This window comes from Hypomesus transpacificus, chromosome 13 (genome assembly GCF_021917145.1).
Source record: "Hypomesus transpacificus isolate Combined female chromosome 13, fHypTra1, whole genome shotgun sequence".
NCBI classification, from domain to species: domain Eukaryota; kingdom Metazoa; phylum Chordata; class Actinopteri; order Osmeriformes; family Osmeridae; genus Hypomesus; species Hypomesus transpacificus.
The window spans coordinates 2,700,469-2,723,115 of record NC_061072.1 but is presented as its reverse complement, the minus strand read 5'-3'; the positions used below and the strand labels follow the sequence as shown (position 1 = coordinate 2,723,115).

Genomic DNA, 22,647 nt, shown 5'->3' with positions numbered 1-22,647 from the left:
TGTAGAAATGATATGGGGAATTTGGAAGGGTTTGGGGGAGGGGGGACGACAACATGAAATGGCTTTCTCTGTTTGGAAAACCTGAATTAGGTATATGCTGGAAATAGTTTCATTTTGTTATTTTTTACTCGTTCATGAAATTGTTTTTGAAGAAATCCATTGCCTCTGTGATCTCAATAAGCTAACTCTGTTAAGATTAATTAATGTTAATGGAATCTGTGTCTATTTATGCAAAGTAGCTTTGGAAAAGTATTACCAACATTATTTCATGTTACCTCACTAAAAAAGCAGAGGGAAATTCCATGTTGAATACCAAAACAACATCGGTCTTCTACTGTGGGCTCCATGACCTCCTTCATGGGGATGAATGGTGCTCATTGAGGGGTAAAATGTATCTTTTCCACCAGTAAACGGTCCACCCAGTTTACTATATTGCCTCTATAAAGGCATAACCTCCTTTCAGAGGACCCTTAGAGGGCACCATAGCTCACACACATCAGAGGACAGGACATGCAATCCTGGTGAGCCCCCTTTTGGGCCTTTTGAGGTCAACATTATTTTCTAACAATGTGAAATGGCATCAAGGCATCCTCTCAATGTGAAATGCTAATTGAACAATGAAACTTCAGCATGCCAATCAACTCTTCACTATTCCAGACTGTATAACTAATTACTGTGGCAAACCTGTTAAATGAAAGGTACCCATGATTGCTCCTCTTCAGTTAATATAACTGCTGCTTTTTAACAGCCCTTTGGCGTCTATGAATTTTGGATCTGTTCTGTTCTGTTTTTGTTTCAGGGTGTCAATCGAGCTACCTGTGTGTCTGTCAGGAAGGCTACCTCTTAAATGGAGTTTGGAGACATGATCTGACCTCTCAGGATGGCCAGCCGCAACCCTAATTACATAAATTGATTCAACATGATTTAATAAGTCAATCTATTTGGTTGCCCCAGTTAAGCTACTTATATTCTTCACAATATAATGGGAATAAATGTATTCCCCTCCTCTTGGAACATATGGTGAATATCACTCATATATATTATTAAGGGAAATCTTTTTTGTGATCCGTGTGCAATTCAGCGATGTGACAGCGCTATGAATTGACCTTTAGTAGTAAGGTAAAAGCCTTCCAAAATAGCCCTCAATTTTGTTGAACACTCTGCTGGATACTTTTCTGTCATTATTTTATTAGTCGTATTAGTCGTTTGATAAGTTACTAAATGTGTACATTCTGTTTCTGTGTATCTTGAGTTAGGAACATTCATAGACCAAACATGGATATGATATACACACATTTGCAGAACGTTACCAAATATTTGGAAACATTTCCTTTGTCCTTCTTACTGCTTAGTAAGTGAATAGTCCTGGGAGCAGAGAAGCTTCACAAGCCCTTTTCTGATTACACCACAGAGGACACCCTCTAGGCCACACTGTACGGACAGATGTTTAAGAGGGCTCTCCAGGGTGCATTAGGAGGAAATGACCTGACCCTAGACAATAGTAGGCTACAGGCTTCGGCTACCACAGAGGGCTTGAAATCACTGTTTTTTCATTTAATCTGCAAAACAAGGCTAGAATAAGGAGAAAGGCACAGGATAGCCATAGGCAATGTTTCAATGTTAACCTTATTCCCAAAATCAGTTGTTGACTAGAAAAGGCATAGAGAGGACATTGTTATTTTAGGTTGCAGGATGACAAGAGATGAGGCCAAAGTGGAAATCACGCTTAGTACCCTTCTTCATTTCCGCAACTCAATTGTGAGAAATAACTGATGTAATTAAAGACACAGCAGAAAGTCAACGACAAGAAAGATTGTAATTTGATACAGAATTCAACTGAAAAGGACAAACTAGGACCTGAGATATGAATGTGGCTCAAATGCAAGTAATTTAAAAGTTCCATTACAAGGTGATTTTGGGTGTTGATAAGAAGGCTGAGAGATGAGGATGATTGGATATTTATTATGAGGTGATTGGAGTCAATATTAAATCTCACAAAGAAGCTATTGTTTGTGAATTCCTTTAACAGTTCAGCCAATATTGCCCCTGCTTTAATTTGATTTATATTAATTTTACTCCATTTTTGGAATTTTGTTGAGGTTGTGCCTACTTTATCAACCCCATCTCAACCAGAAGTGAAGGTCATGAGAGCCAGTGCTTCTGTTTATTGACTTTCATTGAGTCCATATGAGCTGATTTGGCTATCTGCTTCTGATACTAAGCCCTTTCAAATCATTTTATGAATTCTGTATATTGTATATTACCATTTTGAGACATTCCCCGTACTTACGGAAGAATTGGGTATTCTGCATCCTTTTTGCAATATCCTCTTTTTGCACTCATGTAGTAATGGCAATGTTTGAGATATTCTTATTGTATGTCCTTGTGTGTCTGCAAACATAAAGCAAATTATACACTCTACACTTTTTGTGTTTTGTGTTTGTCTCATAAAAAGAGCGAGAACGTTCTTGGAACGCTCCTAAGAATCTCTTAGCGTTAAGAGCTTCTTAATGAATCTGGGAAACCCGGCCAATGTTAATACCTCAAAACCAACTTGTTTTGAGGTATTGCATATTCATATTCTTATTTCTATATATATGTTTTATTTTATAATTTACATTTTAAATTGTTTCATTTTTTGATTGTTAGTTCTTAGGATTAGTTAGACTACTGTACTTTTCTACTTTTAGATTGAAGATCCGTATGTGTTTATTGTTTGCACTATCCGGCCACAGTAAATTCTGTGTTTGTGTAAACCTACAGGTACAGTACATGGCGAATAAAACCAGATTTAGGCCAGAATTTACATCAAAATATCTGATTTATTCAGTGAATGAATGAGAGGGTGGAGCAACATGCTGTTTCAAGAGTGTGTTCTTAGGATGCTTTTAATACATATCAGTCAGTGGTTGTTCATGCCACATTTGTCAAGGTAAACTATACAATGTATTCAAATATGACACTTAAACGTGGGATTATTCACACAAACATTCTCATGCCTTTTCTTATGGGTCATTGTTTTACACAGCAACGTAATTATTTTTCATAAATACGTATCATGTTTGTTGATAACTTTATAGATATATTTAGATCCAAACAGCAAAGTAAATTAATTAAAAGGGCATCTCACATGTCCCAAGTGACGTGTAGGTGAAGGTAACGTATTTTTGTTCTCTGGGTGAAATCTGATACTCCACGTGGTGTGTTGTTTACTTCTTCCAGGAACACTCCGTTAGTAGAGGAGATATTTGATTGTGAAAGAGCGTTCCAGTTTATAATTTCATAGCACAGCTGCTCAAACACAAAAATATATTTTGCCGAAACTGAGACTTCACAACGTAAGGACTTAATGTTTGTGCGCCTTTTGTTCTAGAGAGCCATAGCTAGCATTTTATCTTCCGAGTTTTCTCCAATTTATGTTGTCTTGCCTTGCGCTTTGAAGCATTGTTATGATGTTTAAATAGATGCTCGACGGCTGTTGTCAAAACAAAGATATTCCACTGTAATCTTACAGAGAAAGTATAAATTATAGTAGTTAGCTACTGCTAGTAATACAACTAGGTAAGCATAGTAGGTAAGCAAATGTTTGTCAGGTTTGAATCTTATAAGATATAGTTTAAGCAAACAGCCCACTTGGCGTAGGGACGTTGTTATAAACTGTAGTGGAGATATTTTATTTCGTTTGTCAGTCAACAGACTTGCAATGTGTCTTGAAGTGACTAATAATCAACCTTATTTGTTCTTTCAGACACTGTACAAAATGTTTACACTTGGCAGCAGGTTAGCTCAGTTTCACATTGCCTCAGGTACAACTGCATCAGAAGATACCAAAGAAGAAAACCCCCAACCTACTCAAACATTTAATGAATTTCTGCAGTATGTCAGGTAGGTTATAAACACACAGAATACCATAACTTCATATCCACTGTTTTCACTAATAGATAAACATAAAGGGAAGCATTGGACTAGAATGTCTTCAAATACATTTCACCATTTGTGAGGTATGTTTCACAATTTGTGAGGAATGTTTCATGACTCAATGATCCCTACTTCCTAGGCAAATTGGTGGGTTGAAAAAAGAAGACATTTTCTGCAACCTTCGTATCTCAAACTCCAACCATCCATCCAAAGATGACATCAGCGTCATCATCCTCACAGGTGCTCGTTCATGCGCAAAATTATCTATGGCTACTGTAACTTCAACTGCCAATGCAACACAGACCTAAACAGTAACACTTATGAAACACAATTGTTTTCTTTAACATGATGACCCTATGATTGCCTGATGTTTTACTGACACAATAATTACATAATGCAAATGGTCATAGGTATTCCAGACACTTACAACCTTTTTTCACGTGAAGGCCATGGTGTGTTCTGCATCGACGTGAAACTCTGGAGGGGAACTGTGTCTGCTCAGAACCAAAACTGGCATGTTCAACTCAAAGAAAATGACCAAAACTTAACTAACACCTGCATAGAGCGTGTGGAAGACCCCCTCAAAGCTATCATGGTAAATTAATACAGTAGGTCCCAGGGTGAATCTCACTCTGAAATTGCTACGCTTCACTCACATACGTGCATCCAGAAAATGTTCACAGTGCTTCACTTTTTCCACATTTTATGTTACAGCCTTATTCCAAAATGGATTCAATAAACACATTCTCAAAATTCAACACACAATACCCCATAATGACAAAGTGAAAAAGTTTTCCTTAATATTAATAGATTTGCCAAAATTAAGAACGAAAATACATGTACATAAGTATTCACAGCCTTTGCTCTATACTTTACTGAAGCACCTTTGGCTGCAACTATGATGCTATAAGCTTGGCACACCTATTTTGGGGCAGCCTCTCTCTTCTTTGCAGGACCTCAAGCTCCATCAGGTTGGATGCAAGTTTATTATAGTTTTCCATTTTTCATTTTTATTTCGTTTAGACTTTTTGTTTTCAAATTCAGTTAAGTTTTAATTATTTTTTAAAGCGGGTTTTTTAGTTTAGTTTAGTGTCTATTTTTAGAAAATGCTTAGTTTTAGTTTAGTTTTTATTAGTTTTAGTGTTAGTTTTAGTCCTTTTGTATTAACATATTAACCAATGCTTCCTCCCATTTGTGTTGTTCCTGTGTATTTACGAACCAGCAGCTATCGGTTCGCCGGTGAAAGCACTGCTGTAGTGTTTTCTGTACTACGGTTGTCTCCATCATGCTGCCTAGCCCTGTACCGGGGTTAGCTTATGTTTCGGGGGATGTGGTGTTGGTGTTGTCCTTTACCTTATTAAGGTAAGCTAGGTTAGCCTCCTTGTGCGCACTTCTAAAATGTACTTTCAAATTCGTGGGATTTTTCCCTTTAATAAATTGTCCACCTATTTCACCACCTTCCACTGCAGGGCACTTGCTTTTATCTGACACACAGTCATATTGGAAGTAATCCCAAATAGGACTCTACCGCTTTCTTCCGACTTTTGGTACCACCATGATGCCAGGCAAGGAGCATGGACTATGCTGTATTCAATTTGGCAATTTGGCAATTCAATCGGGTTTGGGCTCTGGCTGGGACACTCAAGTACATTCACAGACTTGTCCCAAATACACTACTTTGTTATCTTGGCTGTGTGCTTAGGGTCGTTGTCCTGTTGGAAGATGAAAAAAAAGAATTTAATCAATTTTAGAATACGGCTGTAACAGAAAGCGCTGTGAATACTTTCCGGATGCACTGTATATTTTATTATCGAATGTTCCACAAAATTGTCTTGAGTCAACATATGTGGTGGTTACTTAACTAAATGTCTGGTTGATAAAACAGAATATAGATTTCTAGGTAACCCCATTTCTATGTCCCCATCCTACAGAACAAGACAGCCCACCTGTGGCAGTACATGAAGAGGAATGGAGTTTCAGTACGCCAGAACCTCTTTTTCCCCAGAGTGGTCTTTCTGGCCTCAGACTGTGAGCTGGATGAAGAACTCAGGAAGAAGAAAGAGATGGTTTCCCACAGCCAAATGGATGCTTTCTTCCGTTCTTTCAAAGAGGGATATGTGGCCTGGATATCAGATGCAATGACTCCCTCATGGCTGACTGGTGAGTGGGCCACTAGTGATTTTAGAGGGGATAGCAGTGTTTTAGAAAGTCCATATGTACCCCTGTAGTTTTGGAATGAGATGTACAAGAAACTCTTATTAGGTGTGATGCGTTTGTGGTGTGACACACACATGCACGCAAGCACACACGCACATCAAGTAAAAATAATGTAATATTCAATTGTACTTGTCATTCATTGATAAAAATGTGCGAGTTGTGTACCTGCAGGCCACCTGTCGTACAGACAAATGGGGGAGCTGAGGGTGGCTCTGAAGAGAGTGGGGACCTGGGACCTAGTGAAGCTGCACTGTGGAGAGCAGCTAAGGGGAGACTACAAGGGATGCCAGTACATCGCTCTCAACCGCCAGGACACTGACATGTTGGAGTTCTCCAGGGTCAAGACCCTGTCTGCTGACTCACTGTGGGCCCTTTTGGGGCATGCCCCTCAGGTCAGTACACTGCAACCATGACAGACACCACAAAACATGACCAGTGAGGGATTCACTTAGGGCTGCAGCTAACGATTATTTTAATAATCGATTAATCTGTCGATTGTTTTTTTGATTAATCGATGATTAGGATAAAAATTGGGCTCAAGCCTTTGGCGAGCACAACCATTGTTCTCTCTCATATACTGTATATTTATTATTATTATTTTCCCACACCTAAGGATCCCTCAATATCTGGACTCCATAGACAAAATGTTCGTCTTGGTCTCGATTGCGTTGCTTGTATAGGTATTTACGTTCCGTTGCACGGTTTAGGCTGAAATGACGTTTTTGTGGCGAAAAGTGCCTTGTGTGTCAGAAGGGACCTCAGTGCTAGCCTAACATCACAACGTCAGCACCTGTTAGCAACAACGCATAGATACGCGTTCTAGTAAGACAGACAGCTATATCAGCGAGCCCTCAGCATTAGTACCGTAGCTTAAAGTCTAGGAAAGTTTGGCTTCATTGAGCCGACCAGCTAAATACTTATTTAGCACTAGTGTTGCTACCTGCTACCTACATATACCTACAGCTGGTAGCTGTGCTTTGTTGTGTAGGAATCACAGCAGCTAACCAGTCGAAGGACGTACAAAAATACAGGAGCACACTCCACAATTTCCCCAATTTCCCCAGAAATTGTACATTCTCTAGTTTAGTGTGAAATGCTCCCACACCTTGGATGACTTAGGTCGTACTGATTTCTCGGCCTCCGCCATGTGTCTCAGAACAACGTTACGGGTCTCTCCGATGGTCTTTCCTCTACCTCAGCTCTTTTTTTTTTCTTCTTTCTGCTCTGCTCTCAACTTTTCTTTTTATACTCAAACATCTCCGCGACTTATTGAGTGGCGTAATAGTCGCGCGACACAACAAATCAATAATGAAATTCGTTGCCGACTCTTTTAATAATCAAATGTTATCGATTTTATCGATTTGTTGTTGCAGCCCTAGATTCACTTTTAGTTACCTTTCTGACTGACCGTAGGAAGGCAATAATGCAATTGTAAATTACATTTCAGCCTTGGGATTAGGCCTATTGTTATTATTATTATAATGATGATGATGATGTGGGTGATACTACAGAAGTTGTGCAAATTGGCATCCCCAATTGAAACATTTATCTAAAAAGACAAGAATTCAGTGTCCTGATTTTCCATGTTGTCTAACCAGTTCTGTAACAATAATTAACTATTACTTATACTTCAGTCACAAGGCATGTAATATGATAACTTCATTAGGGAAATGGGTTTACTTTTTATTATGTTTGAAGATATAGACCAATATACTAGATGGGCACCCCTGGCCATCATTGCAACGGGGGTTTGAGCCATTTAATGTTATGAAGAAAATTGGGACATCAAGTTCAAGTTCAAGTCTTTTATTTGTCAGGTGCACAGAGCAACACAAGGTTAGACTGGGCACTGAAATTCTTAAGACAAGACAACGCAAGCACCTGGCATAATATAACATATAAGTACACAGAACAAATTTACATCTATGCTGAGCTTAGATAAGTGAACTTCCTAAATATACAGATAGCAATAAATAAACGACTATACTAACCCTAACACTAAAACTTCCTAAATTACAGATAACAATAAATAGTACGCTATACTAACCCTAATACACAAAAAAACTGTTACAACCCTATAACCTAATCTAACCTAAGTGGAGTACAGTGCAGTAGTGCACATTTGCAGATCAGTGACTATGTCAATGACCAAACAGGAGCCTGGTGGCGAGGTACAGTAGTGCAATGTTACTGAAAGAGCAACCAGTAGCTGAAAGTGACAGTGTATAAGTGACGAGTGTGCAGTAAAAATGTCCATATCAGTGTCCATTGAGAAGCCTGATGACCCTTGGGTAGAAACTGTTGTCCAGTCTGCGTGTGCGCGACCGAATGCTGCGGTAACGCCTGCCAGAAGGCAACGGGGTAAAAAGACTGAAGGATGGGTGGGAACAGTCTCTTAGAATCCTGCTGGCTTTCCTTAGGCAACGTGTGTGGTAGGTGTCATGTAGGGCTGGGAGCTTCCTGCCGATGATGAACTCAGCAGAACGGACCACACTTCATAGGGCCTTGCGGTCCCGGTCTGTGCAGCTCCCATACCACACTGTGATACAACCAGTCAGAATGCTTTCTATAGTGCATCTGTAAAAGTTAGTAAGGATGACTGAGTCCATACCAAACTTCTTCAGTCTCCTCAGGAAGAAGAGGCGCTTACGGGCCGCTTTGACCACCTTGTCCTTGTGAACAGACCAGGTGAGGTCATTGCTGATGTTCACCCCGAGGAACTTGAAGCAGCTGACCTTCTCCACTTCCGATCCATTGATGAATAGGGGTGCATGCTCCTCCTCCTGCCGCCTCCTAAAGTCCACAATCATCTCCTTGGTCTTGCTGATGTTAAGAGAGAGGTTGTTGTCCTGACACCATGATGTCAGGGTGTCAACCTCCTCTCTGTAGGCTGACTCGTCACTGTCAGAGATGAGGCCCACGATGGTTGTGTCGTCAGCAAACTTAACGAGGACGTTGGAGCTGTGCGTAGCCGCACAGTCGTGGGTGAAAAAGGAGAACAGGAGAGGGCTGAGCACACAGCCCTGGGGGGTGCCTGTGTTGGTGATCAGTACAGATGAGGTGCGGTCACCGATTCTCACCACCTGTGGCCTCCCCGTCAGGAAGTGGAAGATCCACTTGCAGAGGGAGGTGCTTAGTCCCAGGTCCACAAGCTTGGAGACCAGTCTGGAGGGGATGATGGTGTTGAATGCAGAGCTGTAGTCAAGAACAGCATCCTCACATACAGTGCCCTCCAAAAGTATTGGAACAGTGAGGCGAATTCCTTTATTTTTGCTGTAGACTGAAAACATTTGGGCTTGACATCAAATAATGAACGTGAGACCAGAGATCAACGTTTCAGCTTTTATTTCCAGGTATTTACATCAGGATCTGATGCACAACTAAGAAAATATCACATTTTGTTTGAATCCACCCATTTGTCATGTGAGCAAAAGTATTGGAACAGATATACTTAAAACATATTTAAGTGAATAAGACTTAATATTTAGTTGCAAATCCTTTGCTTTCAATAACTGCAGCAAGTCTGTGACCCATTGACGTCACCAAACTTTTGCATTCTTCCTTTTTGATGCTTTCCCAGGCTTTCACTGCAGCCTCTTTCAGTTGTTGTTTGTTTTGTGGGGTTCCTCCCTTCAGTCTCCTCTTAAGCAGGTAAAATGCATGCTCTATAGGGTTTAAGTCTGGAGATTGACTTGGCCAGTCTAATACCTTCCATTTCTTGCCCCTGATTAACTCCTTTGTTGTTTTGGCAGTGTGTTTTGGGTCGTTATCTTGCTGCATGATGAAGGCTCTGCCAATCAGTTTGGTTGCATCTTTCCTTAAATTGGCAGACAAAATGTTTCTGTAGACTTCCGAGTTCATTTTGCTGCTGCCATCATGTGTTACATCCTCAATGAAGATTAATGAGCCCGTCCTAGAAGAAGCCATGCAAGCCCAAGCCATGACATTACCTCCACCGTGTTTCACAGATGAGCTTGTGTGTTTGGGATCATGAGCAGTTCCTTTCTTTCTCCAAACTTTAGCCTTTCCATCACTTTGGTAAAAGTTAATCTTTGTCTCATCAGTCCATAAAACTTTGTCCCAGAATTTTTGAGGTTCATCTCTGTACTTTTTGGCAAATTCCAGCCTGGCCTTCCTATTCTTCTTGCTAATGAGTGGTTTGCATCTTCTGGTGTAGCCCTTGTACTTTTGTTCATGAAGTCTTCTGCGAACAGTAGATAGTGATACCTTCACTCCTGCCATCTGGAGGTTGTTGCTGATCTCACTAACAGTTGTTTTAGGGTCTTTCTTTACAGCTCTCACAATGTTTCTGTCATCAACTGCTGATGTTTTCCTTGGTCTACCTGTTCGACGTCTGTTACTTAGTACACCAGTAGTTTTCTTCTTCTTCAGGACATTCCAAATGGTTGTACTGGCTATGGCCAATGTTTCTGCAATGGCTCTGATTGATTTTCCATCTTCTCTAAGACTCACAATTGCTTGTTTTTCACCCAAAGACAGCGCTCCGGTTTTCATGTTGTTTTCACCTCTGAATACAGTCTGCATAGACAAAACCTATCTTACCCAATCTGAACCTGAGTGTAGACATTCAGTGGTATTTATTGATTGAATAATGTATGTAATAGGACACACCTGGGCAACAAAACACACCTGTCAGTCATATGTTCCAATACTTTTGCTCACGTGACAAATGGGTGGGTTCGAACAAAAAGGTGATATTTTCTAATTTGTGCATCAGATCCTGATGTAAATACCTGGAAATAAAAGCTGAAACGTTGATCTCTGGTTTCACATTCATCGTTTGATGTCAAGCCCAAATGTTTTCAGTCTACAGCAAAAATAAAGGAATTGGCCTCACTGTTCCAATACTTTTGGAGGGCACTGTATGTATTCCCCTTGCCCAGGTGGGAGAGAGCGGTGTGCATAGTCAGAGCGATGGCATCGTCTGTAGACCTATTGGACCGGTATGCAAACTGCATAGGGTCCAGTGTGGGGGGCAGCGAGGAACAGATGAATGATTTGACTAGCCGCTCGAAGCACTTCATGATGATAGAGGTCAGTGCTATTGGGTGATAGTCGTTCAGACATGTGACCTTGGTGTTCTTGGGCACAGGGATGATGGTGGTCCTCTTGAAGCAGGTGGGGAGTACAGACAGGTTAAGGGAGAGGTTGAAGATGTCACTGAAGACCCCTGCCAGCTGGTCAGCGCAGCCCCTAAGGGCCCCCTAAGGACATCATGTGACACTCAATTCTTAAGAAATAATATTACATTTCAGTCATTATTTTCCCTATTATATACATGCTATGGTGAATATTTATCAAATGTGAGGAAAGAAATGCTAATGTATGCAGTACCCGCATATAACTTGGCGATACGAAATGTCCTCAGAATACTGTTTATCGGCAGGCTGGAGAGTAACAAGAAACCAGTAGATGGCAGTAATGCTACAAGGTTTCTGAAAAGCTTCTATACTGTGTGTGACTTGCACAGTATACACCACGTTTGGGATATAAAGAACATGTAATTTTTGCTTTTTGAAAGACTTATATTTTTGTTTGCGTCTTAGAACCACATTCAGGAGTATCCTGAGCAGTGAGACATCTTGAGTCGTCTTTGTCCCACTATCAATTTTTTTTATCTGATTGCCTTTTTGATAGAAACTCTCTTTGTGACAAGATCATGTGATTTACTGTAGCATCTGAGCACAGTGGCAACCCCCTGCCCCCTCCTCCTCGTGGTTCTCCCTAGCCACCTCGCTCTTCACTGAGTCAATCATTTGTCAGTTCACTTCCATTAACATTGGCATGCTGAGCACTAGGGGTGGGCGATATGGCCATAATCTTCTATCACGGTATGAGTAATTTTATATCACGGTTACGGTATATATCACGGTATAGTAATTGTTCTGTAAATTCAATTAAGAAATGGTACAAAATAACCATACCGTACATCATCACACTCTATTATTTATTTATTACAAACAAAAACAACTGCCTCACATGAGACAAAACTTGAGTTAAGTGTTGTCTCAAACTGTACTGTAGCTACAATATCCAACTTATCGATTAAAGATTTTCTGGACTGCGTGAGCTTTCTAGCTATCTGTCTACCTGGACACAATAATTTGCGTTCGTACCTATAAAGTACCTATCTATCTTCAGATTTTACAATGAGGAGGGTAACAAGTAACACTAGCAGGAAGTAGCATTGCTACGAGTGTTATGCAAGGTTGCTAGGTAACGGAAGCTATCTAGCTTTTTTAATGAATGCTCATTATGTATTTGTATTCCTACTTATCATTTTGATAATAGGCTAAAATAGCTAATATAGACACTTAGAGCATGTGCTGCCTTCATTATAAGGCTCATATTATGCGTTTAATTTGTTTGCGGCTCCAGACAGAATAGTTTTTTTTGTTTTTTTGGTCCAATATGGCTCCTTCATCATTAACGCCACCAGTGTAATTTTACAACAAGAATTTTACAGTGCGAGACATAAAACTTGAACAACAAATCGAATTGGTTACCTGCAGAATGGGACATCAAATATATGTAAGGGATAATGCCCGACGAGGTGTCCAATATGACCCAGTGTTTCCCACACATAGACTAATTTGTGGCGGTGCGCCACAGAATCAACACCGGCCGCCACACATTGCGTTTCGTAAAAAAAATTTTTTATCGGTATTTAGGTTAAAACACGCAGCATATTCGTTCAGCTGCATTTCCTTTCCCCTGCTCTCCCTCCGTCTCTCTCTCACTCATGCGTCTTTCTCACATATGCACACAGTCACAACGTCAGCACACGTTAGCAACAATGCACACAAATGTCGTTCTAGTAAGACCGACACCTATATCAGCGAGCCTTCAGCATTAGTGCCGTAGCTAAAAGTCGAGGAAAGTTGAGGCTACTTTTCGCTAAGTTACTTACTCACATTTACATTTAGTCATTTAGCAGACGCTCTTATCCAGAGCGACTTACAGTACTCAAAGTTTCCCCTTCGTTCTTTTGGTGAGAAGTCTCAAGAGCTAGCTACTTACCCGGTGTCATGGAGCCGACCAGTTAAATAGTTGTTTAGCACTAGCGTTGCTACATGCATAATGCAGAAATGATATGTTAGTTGTTGTTAATTTTGTGAAGGTGTGAATCATTTTGGATTAATATTTAATGTAACAAATTATTAACAAATTAACTGTGTAAGGAATTATTACGACCCCACCCCTCCCCGCCACAATTAGATTTTTAGTCTGTGGGAAACACTGTGACCTGATAATGGACGATGCGGAGGCGTGAACCGTCCGACGCGCAGGGCATTATCCCGCTTATACCATGGTCACTTGCCAACAATTTTTTTTTTACAAACAATAATTTATGTATTAAGGCGTTTTGCAATAGAAATTTAACGGTTTTCAACTTTAGCCAACTCTGATATTTCTAGTCCGCTCAGCTCATAGAACCAACACCGGCTTTCCCTTGGCTGAGCTATTAGTATTAGCCCATAAGCTAACGTTAAGCTAGCTGGATTCAAAGGCAATAACATTGTGTACGGTTGACAAACAGTAAATATAATTTTACAGTATGTTTGACAATAAGATTTGCTAGCTAACCAGCCATGTCACTGTCCCAAAATCAATATCAAGATTTTCACGAACAATATCGGCCATATACTAGTACTAGGCTACAGTATGGCCGCAGCCTGTGGAGCGAGTTGAATAGCAAATGGATGTGAGATGATCGCAAAGTTGACATTTTCTCCAAACAGTGATTATAATTTGACAGTATGTTTAACAACAAGACTAGCCAGCCATCGAGCCATGTCATTGTCCCCAAATAAAATCAAGATTTTTAAGATGAAAATAATCGGCCATGTGTAGAGTTGCTGCTAATGTCGTGTTGGCCGCAGCCTGTCTGAAGTAGCGAGCTGAATAGCGAATGGGATGTGAGATGAGCGGTTACTTGACACTGACACACTACATTCAGAATTTTTTTTTTTTTCCAAATAGGTTAAAATAAATATTGAAGTCACTCATTGTTGTAAATACAAGTTAGCTTGTTAAAGTCTTTCACAATTGTAAATGGAGGCTTTGACTACGTCACTGTTGTTATGGTTACTTATTTAAGATATTTTGTACAGGCTCCTGTGTAGCCAGCGGAATAATTTAGAATGGTGAAAAGACAGTTTTTCTCCAATGACGCAGTAGGTGTCCGTTATCACCCTATAATGTACACCCCTGCAGCCAATCAGAATTGAGTATTCACCCAGACCATGCTATAAAAGTAATTAGCATCGGCATGAATGTGGTCCGCTTAGACCAGGGGTTTTCAAAGTGTAAGACAGTGAGCCTCCCTTGAGAGAACATCAAGTCACCGGGGCCTCCCCCATTTTAACGGGGTCATAGAAAGATTTTTTTGGGGTTATTTCACACTGTTCCTTAAGGTTTCCGAATAGGGTATGTAACATTGATTGGGCTGAAAATGTCCCGGGTGCTGTTCTAAGCGCCCTAATGCACCCTGTAAAATATCCCTGGAATAAAACTAGAGGGTTTCTTCTTTCCATGGTATGCTCATGAATATATAGATGAGCTGTGCGCTGATTGGTTGGTTTACAATGAGTGAAGCTGCAGAGCAAAACGCAACATGGCCAACATTACTCACTGTAACATCGAAGGTGGCAACTTGAAATAAAAACGTACAAATAAATCTATTGTGTCTGCACAACACTGTTTTCAACATTTCGACTAGACATCATTTGAAATTATAACGTTAGTTATTTCCACTTCTGTTGTCGAACAAACGGGATCAACATAGGCAGTGCCGCTGCTCCCGCCACGCGCATTGCGCGTAGGGCACCAAGTGCTGAGGGGGCACCAAAAATAGCCTAATGAAAAATCATCATAGTCATAATAATTATAATGCAGATATTATTTTAGTATTGAAATAGTATGCTCTTTTTAGGCATACATATCACAAAACAGCCAGAACAAGAGATATATTTAATTGCTGTTGAAAGTAACGATTGTGCCCCCCCCCCCACAAAAAAAACACTCGACTTTATCATGTACCAAAAATACATGGCACTCCTTTCCCTGCAGAGAAGGGTTGAGCACATTTATCTTTTCAAAGATATCAGACAAATAGGCTAACCTTACCACCCAGTTCATGTCCTCCATGTGTTTCACAAACGGAGAGTTGATTTAGGCGAGAAACAGGATGACTTCCTCACACAGGCGGTTGAGGACCTTGCCCCGGGACAACCAGCAGACTTCAGAGTGCAGGAGCAGAGGCGATGAGAAGGGCGCACCCGAACCTAAGACCTAGTCAAGGTTTTGATGTGAAGTGAAATCGGAACTTCACATTAATGCGAGCACACAATTTCAGTGCAAAATAGTTTTTTTTGCTTTATGTAGCCTAGCCTAAAATGAACATTTAGTTGGACTCATATTCTTATATTTTCCGGAAATTACAACCCAAATGTTTACCTGAAAGATTCAGGGCTTTTGAGAAAACATATTTTTCCCACCCTTGCAGGAACCTAGATTTATGAAGTGACAGATCTTTCTTTTTTTACCTGGCTTTTTCAGTTCCTCCTGGTATATTTTTCCCTTTTATTTTATTCTTCTCTTATAAGCTTAATCTAGCTAACTCCCTCCACAACAATAAATCATAGTTTATTGTCTCCATGGCAAACACTTGGTAGGCTACAGGCACTTGTGTTTGAGAAAGAGAGCATGCGCGACAACTGAAAACTGCACTTTTTAATGCACGGTGTGATAATGTACTTATTTAGATTAAAACCTAGTGTAGCTTATTAGCTTACTTATCAGTCACACAGTAACTTAACAAATTTAACACATATCCTTTCATTCGGTGTGTGAAAAAAACAAAGAGAAAGCAGGCAATTTTATAAGCGCAGCCCACTGTGAATTCTCCCGATTCTCCCGATGGCCTGAAAACTATTAATAAATGAGCAATATTTTGGGGGGTGCTATCAGGGTGCTTTGGTCTTTCTTGGGGGTGCTGAAGCACCTGCTAGCCCCTCCCTAGCGCTGCCCGTTTCGCCGATGCTGTGGGGCTTACCCGCAATTTGCAATAGGCCTACGTAATGCAACGAGATATGATGCCTCAGTTCGGGTTAGCTTCTTTGCAGACCACACATTGTGGCTTTTGAACATCGGATGGCCCTATCCAAGAAAATACCAACTTTATATATACCTAGTCATATTTTCTGTGCTTTCTGCTGGGTTCAGACATTTTCTATCGGCAAAGTTGCTGTCACTGCTAGCTAAAGATGTTTCGTGTCAAGTATACTTCACATGCTGTCCGGACTGAGAGTGATTAAATGACATTAAAATATGTATATTCCATACATCTACCAAATTATTATTTTCCAGAAAGCATATATACATTTTTTTTTTTATATTTAAAAAAAATTATAAAATAAATATTTTTGTATAAAAATATATACATTTGACGCCTCCCCTGAAATTCTTTGGCGCGCCTCCCCTAAAACTCTTTGGCGCCCCACTGGGGAGGCCCGCCCCACACTTTGAAAACCCCTGGCTTAGACAAAATACACTCCACATCGAAAATTCCGTCAGACCAACGCAAATGTGCTTCGGGTCAAACGAAAATAGCAAATAAAATAGAAGTTAAACTACAATTCTAAATATCGCAAGAATGCGATTTATATGATGGCTTATATACAATACAACAACCAGACATTTAATTGACACGTGTAATACAAAAATAAAGTATAAAGTATACCGTGGTTGAAACGGTATTGCCAAATCTCTCCCGGTAGACACATTTCTACCGTCGCACGGTATATTCCGTCATACCGCCCAGCCCTACTGAGCAGTAATTATTCATTCAGTGTTCAGGGCTGCTAGTGTCTCGTTGAGGTATAAGCATTGCTGCCCGCTCGCAAGATCCTCATTAACTAAATGCAGCTAATTGTTTTAAAAGGTATTAGCTCAAGGTATTTGATTGATTTATCTAATTACATAAATGTCCTTGTAATTAAATACTTTACCATCAATGAAATTCACCAAAAACATTGTTGTGTTTTATTTTGATATGGGACTTTCTCAATTGGCATATAATTGTAATGGAGGACCTAGTTTTTTTTTCAATTTTCCATTACTGTCATGACTCACTATATGGATTTTTATTCTTAAGTATTAACTTTTCTGTCAAATCAAGGCTAGACCCTACTACGGCATCGGATCCAAAATAATTATTGTTACCCCACCTTAGATCTCCCCCACCCAAACACTGTCTGCAAAACTCTTTCTAAAAGGCTCTGAAGCCCATTTAAAAGAAAGTAGTGACAACCCCACCTCCCAGGGTTTACACCCCCAGCTACTGTAATCTCAATAAATGTCCAGGTTGGTCCTCAGTCAGTGGGCTTTAGCCTGGCTCAACTGGCTGAGTACTACTACAACATGTTATTGTATTCTCTAATAAATATTTGTGAAGGTAGGCTGAATGACCTAGCCTGGTCCTAACCAGACCCTCGTACATTTCATTTGTACAGAGGGTCTGGGATCTCTCGATTGACAAACGTTAACTTCCTTGAAGGCGGGTCCTCTGTTGAAGTTTAAAACTATTGGATCTGCCCAGAGCCACTCTGATTTGCCATAACCAATCGCAAGTGTTCGCCTTAGCCAACTCCTTCACCACTACTGTAACGGAGCTAGCTGCCGTAGCTGGAAAATCTAACTTTTCCCGAACCCCGTTGGGAGGAGGGCCACAACATCATGGCCACCAACAAAACTCAGCAAGGAATGTTCTTGCTCCGGCTTTAACCTATATTCGGCAGCGTTGCCACAACCGCAGAATAGTTTCGCTAGCATCTTTCTCCGCCGCCATTACTGAACTACTCAAGCAAGTGCACGACATTAACGTCATCGTTCTCAGCCACTCCCTCTGTTCGCTGATTGGACCTACAAAAAATGTGTTTCTGGAAACCGACTTCAGAACCGACATCCCAGACCTAGTACAGAAGCAAAATCCAAATTGAGCGGAAGTACGTAGGAGGGCAGAGCCTATGAATGACCCTCCGTCATGAGTAAAGGTCCACCCTACCCATATTTCATAGGGAAATATGACACCCCCATGATCAATGTCATAGAATGAATGCCATGAGCCCCGGTCTCGTGTGACACTTCTGTTGTGTTTACTGAACAATCTGTGCTCACTTCAAAAGCATAATGACAGACCAATGCATTCCCATGCTTACGTGTGTAGTGAAGTGGGATGATGTATTGATGATAGTATGTCCTGTGGCACAATCAGATTTAACAAAAGTTGGGTGTTAACATTATATGGGGTTTAAGTCACAGAGAAATGACTAGCTTAGTGTTGAGCACGTTTATTGATAAATAAATAAAATACACCATGTAAAAAATGTATCATTGTGCTACCAACCATGACATTTAGTTAAATGAAGGTAGGGAAAATATAAATATAATATAGAACAATACGTTATTCTTCTCACACAATGTGAACACACACATGCATGCGTGCAGGGAGCAGTAGAACACACATGCATGCCATGGTGTCCAGCGGAGAAATTAGTCTCTGCCTTTTGTCCCATCCTGATGCTGTCCTTCTTCCCAGAACAGCCAGGAATTGTGGGCAGCCACATCAGCAGCACCTGGGGGCCAAGTCCAAGTGCTCACCGATGTCCTGGCCAGGGACATGGGCAGGAAACTCTTGGTTTAGTTTTTGTCTTTGAAACACAACAGTAAAAAAGTTGGTGGGAGGGTTTATGCACATTTGGGTCTCCCATACCACTTTGATTATGTAGAATCTTGATAATTCTACGTGGAAAGAAAGCCCAGCTCTTTGTTAGTTTGCAGCAGCTGCTCTGAAGAGGCTTGAGTGTAGCACAGATTCTTGAAGGCTCCCCAGGCACATTTTCAACTCCCAGGAATAAAATGTGCCTTTGATTTGTTACCTTTGTGTAAACACATGGGCAAGAGGATCTCAATATGACCTGGATTTTTACTCTGGCATCTGTTTGGGTGGAGGGATTGCAACAGATGCATTCACAAAGCTACCACAGTTGGTGGGTGTTCTCTCAGTCCATTCCATTATTTGTAGGAGAATTGGAGAACTTGCCAGTCCCCAAGGTAGAAAATTATGGAGTGGAGTGGTTGTAATTTATTAATTATGGTCTATGTTCTTAGGCCGCTGTTCTGGCCTCATTCAATTTATATACATTTAGTGGTAATTGCTTTGGGCATCCTGTGTGTGTTTGTGGGTGTGTCTACTTGCTCATAATGACATGGATTAGGAAATAAGAAAGGTTCCTAGCAAGTTTAGAGACAGTGCTCTGAAATTTGGGATGTTAATAGACATTTTATACGTTTTCAGCTTACTGTTTTGTTATTGGCCTGATCATATGACTACCATATTTTTCGGACAATAAGTCGCATCAGTCAAAAAAATCATCATGAAGAGGAAAGAAACATATAAATCGCACTGGACTATAATTTAGTCGCATTTATTTAGAAATGTATTTCACAAAATCCAAGACCAAGAACAGACATTTAACCTGGAAAGGCAATTTATAGGTAAGAACATACCTGGGAGGCTGAATAGGCTTATTTAACATAACAAGCTAGCGAGTCCAACAAGCAAGTTACCGGTAAGCTAGTTGACCAAGCTCCCAATCTCATTCCACATCACTGAATCTGTCGAACTCGTTGGTTCATGTCAGTCAGTATGAATTAACATTTTAAAACACGATGTATATTTTGATATATAAGTGGCACCTGAATATAAGTCGCAGGACTTTTTCCGACTTATAGTCGGAATAAAAAACTTATAAAAAACAGTCTGGTAGCGGCAGAAGACACTCTTAGCTGAAGCAGTCCAATAGTAACAGTGAGGTCTGAATCACAACCATGGCTAATTGCGTATCTGAAGTGCAGCAGTGTACCTTGGGCTGTAACCAGACTGCATCTCTCAGCCGGTCTGATTAATGAAGCCAAAGCCATGGGTCTAAAAACTGGTAATTCATCAAAGGTTTTTCAAGAAGAAAGCCGCAAGGGGAATGGAAAAAATAATCAGACAACCGTTGACAGAGATGCATCTCATTTCCAATGATGGACCTTAGATTCCGGTCAAATTTGATGCAAATTTAGCTCGTTAATACAACTCTCCACTGACATTCCTCTCAGTGATGCTTATTTCCTGGGCAGCACGAGCCACAGACCTGTAGCAGACAAGGTCGTGTGAAGAGTGTTAAGCTCAGAAAAGGCATAATCGAGAAGCATCAAGCGCTTTGTGCTGTTAACGAATGGAGGTGCACAAAAGGCCATAACTGTTGCAGTGAAGCCTGCTGCTCAAATAGATCAGTGGTTCTCAACCCTGGTCCTCGGGGAACTCCTGTCCTGCATGTTTTAGATATTTCCCTGTTCCAACACACCTGACTCAAATGAATGGTCGTTAACAGGCTTCTGCATAACTAGATAACGACCCAATTTTTTTACCTTGCCTACCCAGACTGCACGTCACTGCCCACAACTGCTGAACAACGCCGACACACAGTGCTTGTCTCTCGCCTGTACTACTGTAACTGAATGGGAAACCAAAGTTTTCCCAAACTTGCAATCTTAAAAAGGCCGGCGGGTCTTCTATCTCTCATGGGTCGCCACCACTCGCCATACTCATCCTTAGTGCTGCTAGCCCGCCTATCTCTGACTCACGGCAGCGCCAATCAGAGCTTCAGAGCTACAGATTAGATGTCCCTAAAGAACACGAGTATCTAACAGTAGTTCCGCATTACATTAATTAATTTGCACGCAGATTTTATTTATTTTTATACCGTGTATTTTTCGTGTAAATTCATGCACCAAACCGCAATGTCGGTACGAATACATGTACCGTTCCACCCCTAGTTCTAATGTTCAATTCTTAGCTTTAAATACATTCTGTGTTACACTAAAATCTTGTGTAGGCAAATACCTGCTGTGTGACGTATGATATTCACTTGTTTAGCATTATTTAATATTGCTTTGTTCAAATTTATGCAGGAGAAAACGGTTCTTCAGTCATCTGTTTCACAGAGGCCAGGCTAATAACACTGGCTTCCAGTACAGGAGATTGCTGTAAATCATCTGTGGTACCCAACAACATTTGAAAATATATTTCCTGTACTACTGTTATTTCTAAAAGTTTTCAGAAGACTTCCGGAATAATGCCCATCCATTTGTTCAAATATAGGCTGTTTTCAAGGGAGGAAAACTGAGAAAATTACCATAGTTTTCAGGTTTCTGTAATTGGAACATAGCTCTTGAAAGGAAAATGTGATTGGGAATAATTTTCTCCAGAGCATGTGTATGAAGCTACTGCGGCAGCAACTATGCAATTACAAAGGACGAGGGTACTGCAGAATCACAAGAGTCTGTAATGAAGTAGTTAAGACACTACGCACTTACGCACTTGTATGGCAGGAAGCAATGCTTTGAATTGGGAGTAATTAAACTTTGTAATTGTATTTTCTCTCTGTGGCTCCAAGTCACGATGAAGAGTTGCATGGAGTGATTTTATGTCCGTCATTATGGAGATGACTCCATGTATTTTCTCGAAATTTACCCATCGGCTGTTCATTTTCAAGAGTTTCAAGTACTTTAATTTAGTTAAACATCAACACGTGGCTTTATGGCTTTACTGTTTTACATTAGGCTCAAGGGTAGAAGATGAGTACAGTACCGGTTGTAATTAGAATCAAGTGCCAATACATTTGAATACATGTTTAAAAATGCTTCTGGCAGTGCTTTAACATTCATTACGAAACAAGGTTTTGCAGATTGAATTATCGAATATAGACAATGATTAATGTCTAGGATATATGCAGATTTTCTGTTAATAGTTCATTGTTGGCCATATGTTTTTACTGGGATTGTGTTTTTGTCTATGTACTAACGCTATATAAACAGGCTCAATAGACAAGTGCACCTGCACACCATGCCGTGTCCTTCCTTAAACTCTTTGGCTACCACATTAATCTGTTCAAGAGAATTGTTGTTCAGACCCCTCATTGAGATTTAAATTTGTTATTTTTTCTTGTCTCACATTGATTTCCTTTCTTTGAACATATAATTGTAAAAAAGGGAGCTTCTGGTTTCCATGCAGGACAGCAGTTGTTATGCAACAGTGAAGGGCATAATCTGCAAGTGGAAGTGCTGACTAATTGGTCACATATATAAAAATTACTTTTCCATCAATTAGTAGTCAATTGTGTTAACGTGATTCTGCTGCAATGGGGCAACATATTTGTTTCTGGGCTTTTAAGCATGTTAAATTAAAGGCACTGATGGGCAATAGATTCATTTTTAATCAATAGGGTTCATTATTACCTAGGGCTCAGTCTAGCCAAACATTTAATTGCAATTTAAAAACACGTTTGCTTTAACTGGGAGGAATGAAGATGTCGGAGAAGCGAGAGTCGTCGAATTTGCATATCTATTAGGAATTCCTTTCTGTTAATCCATGGCATG

General features: G+C 40.4%; 1 protein-coding gene across 2 annotated transcripts in view; it reads left to right on the top strand.

Annotated features, from left to right (window-relative positions):
* The first annotated feature begins 3,189 nt into the window (after window positions 1-3,189).
* The window catches only part of si:zfos-911d5.4, a 32,603-nt gene continuing 13,145 nt past the window's right edge, over window positions 3,190-22,647 (top strand). For both annotated transcript variants that reach the window (XM_047032282.1, XM_047032283.1), the window contains exons 1-6: window positions 3,190-3,338; window positions 3,749-3,885; window positions 4,058-4,158; window positions 4,365-4,513; window positions 5,850-6,078; window positions 6,307-6,527. In XM_047032282.1, the coding sequence (XP_046888238.1) occupies window positions 3,761-3,885; window positions 4,058-4,158; window positions 4,365-4,513; window positions 5,850-6,078; window positions 6,307-6,527 (825 nt within the window). In that variant the 5' untranslated portion in view covers window positions 3,190-3,338; window positions 3,749-3,760. The remainder of the gene's footprint in view (window positions 3,339-3,748; window positions 3,886-4,057; window positions 4,159-4,364; window positions 4,514-5,849; window positions 6,079-6,306; window positions 6,528-22,647) is intronic.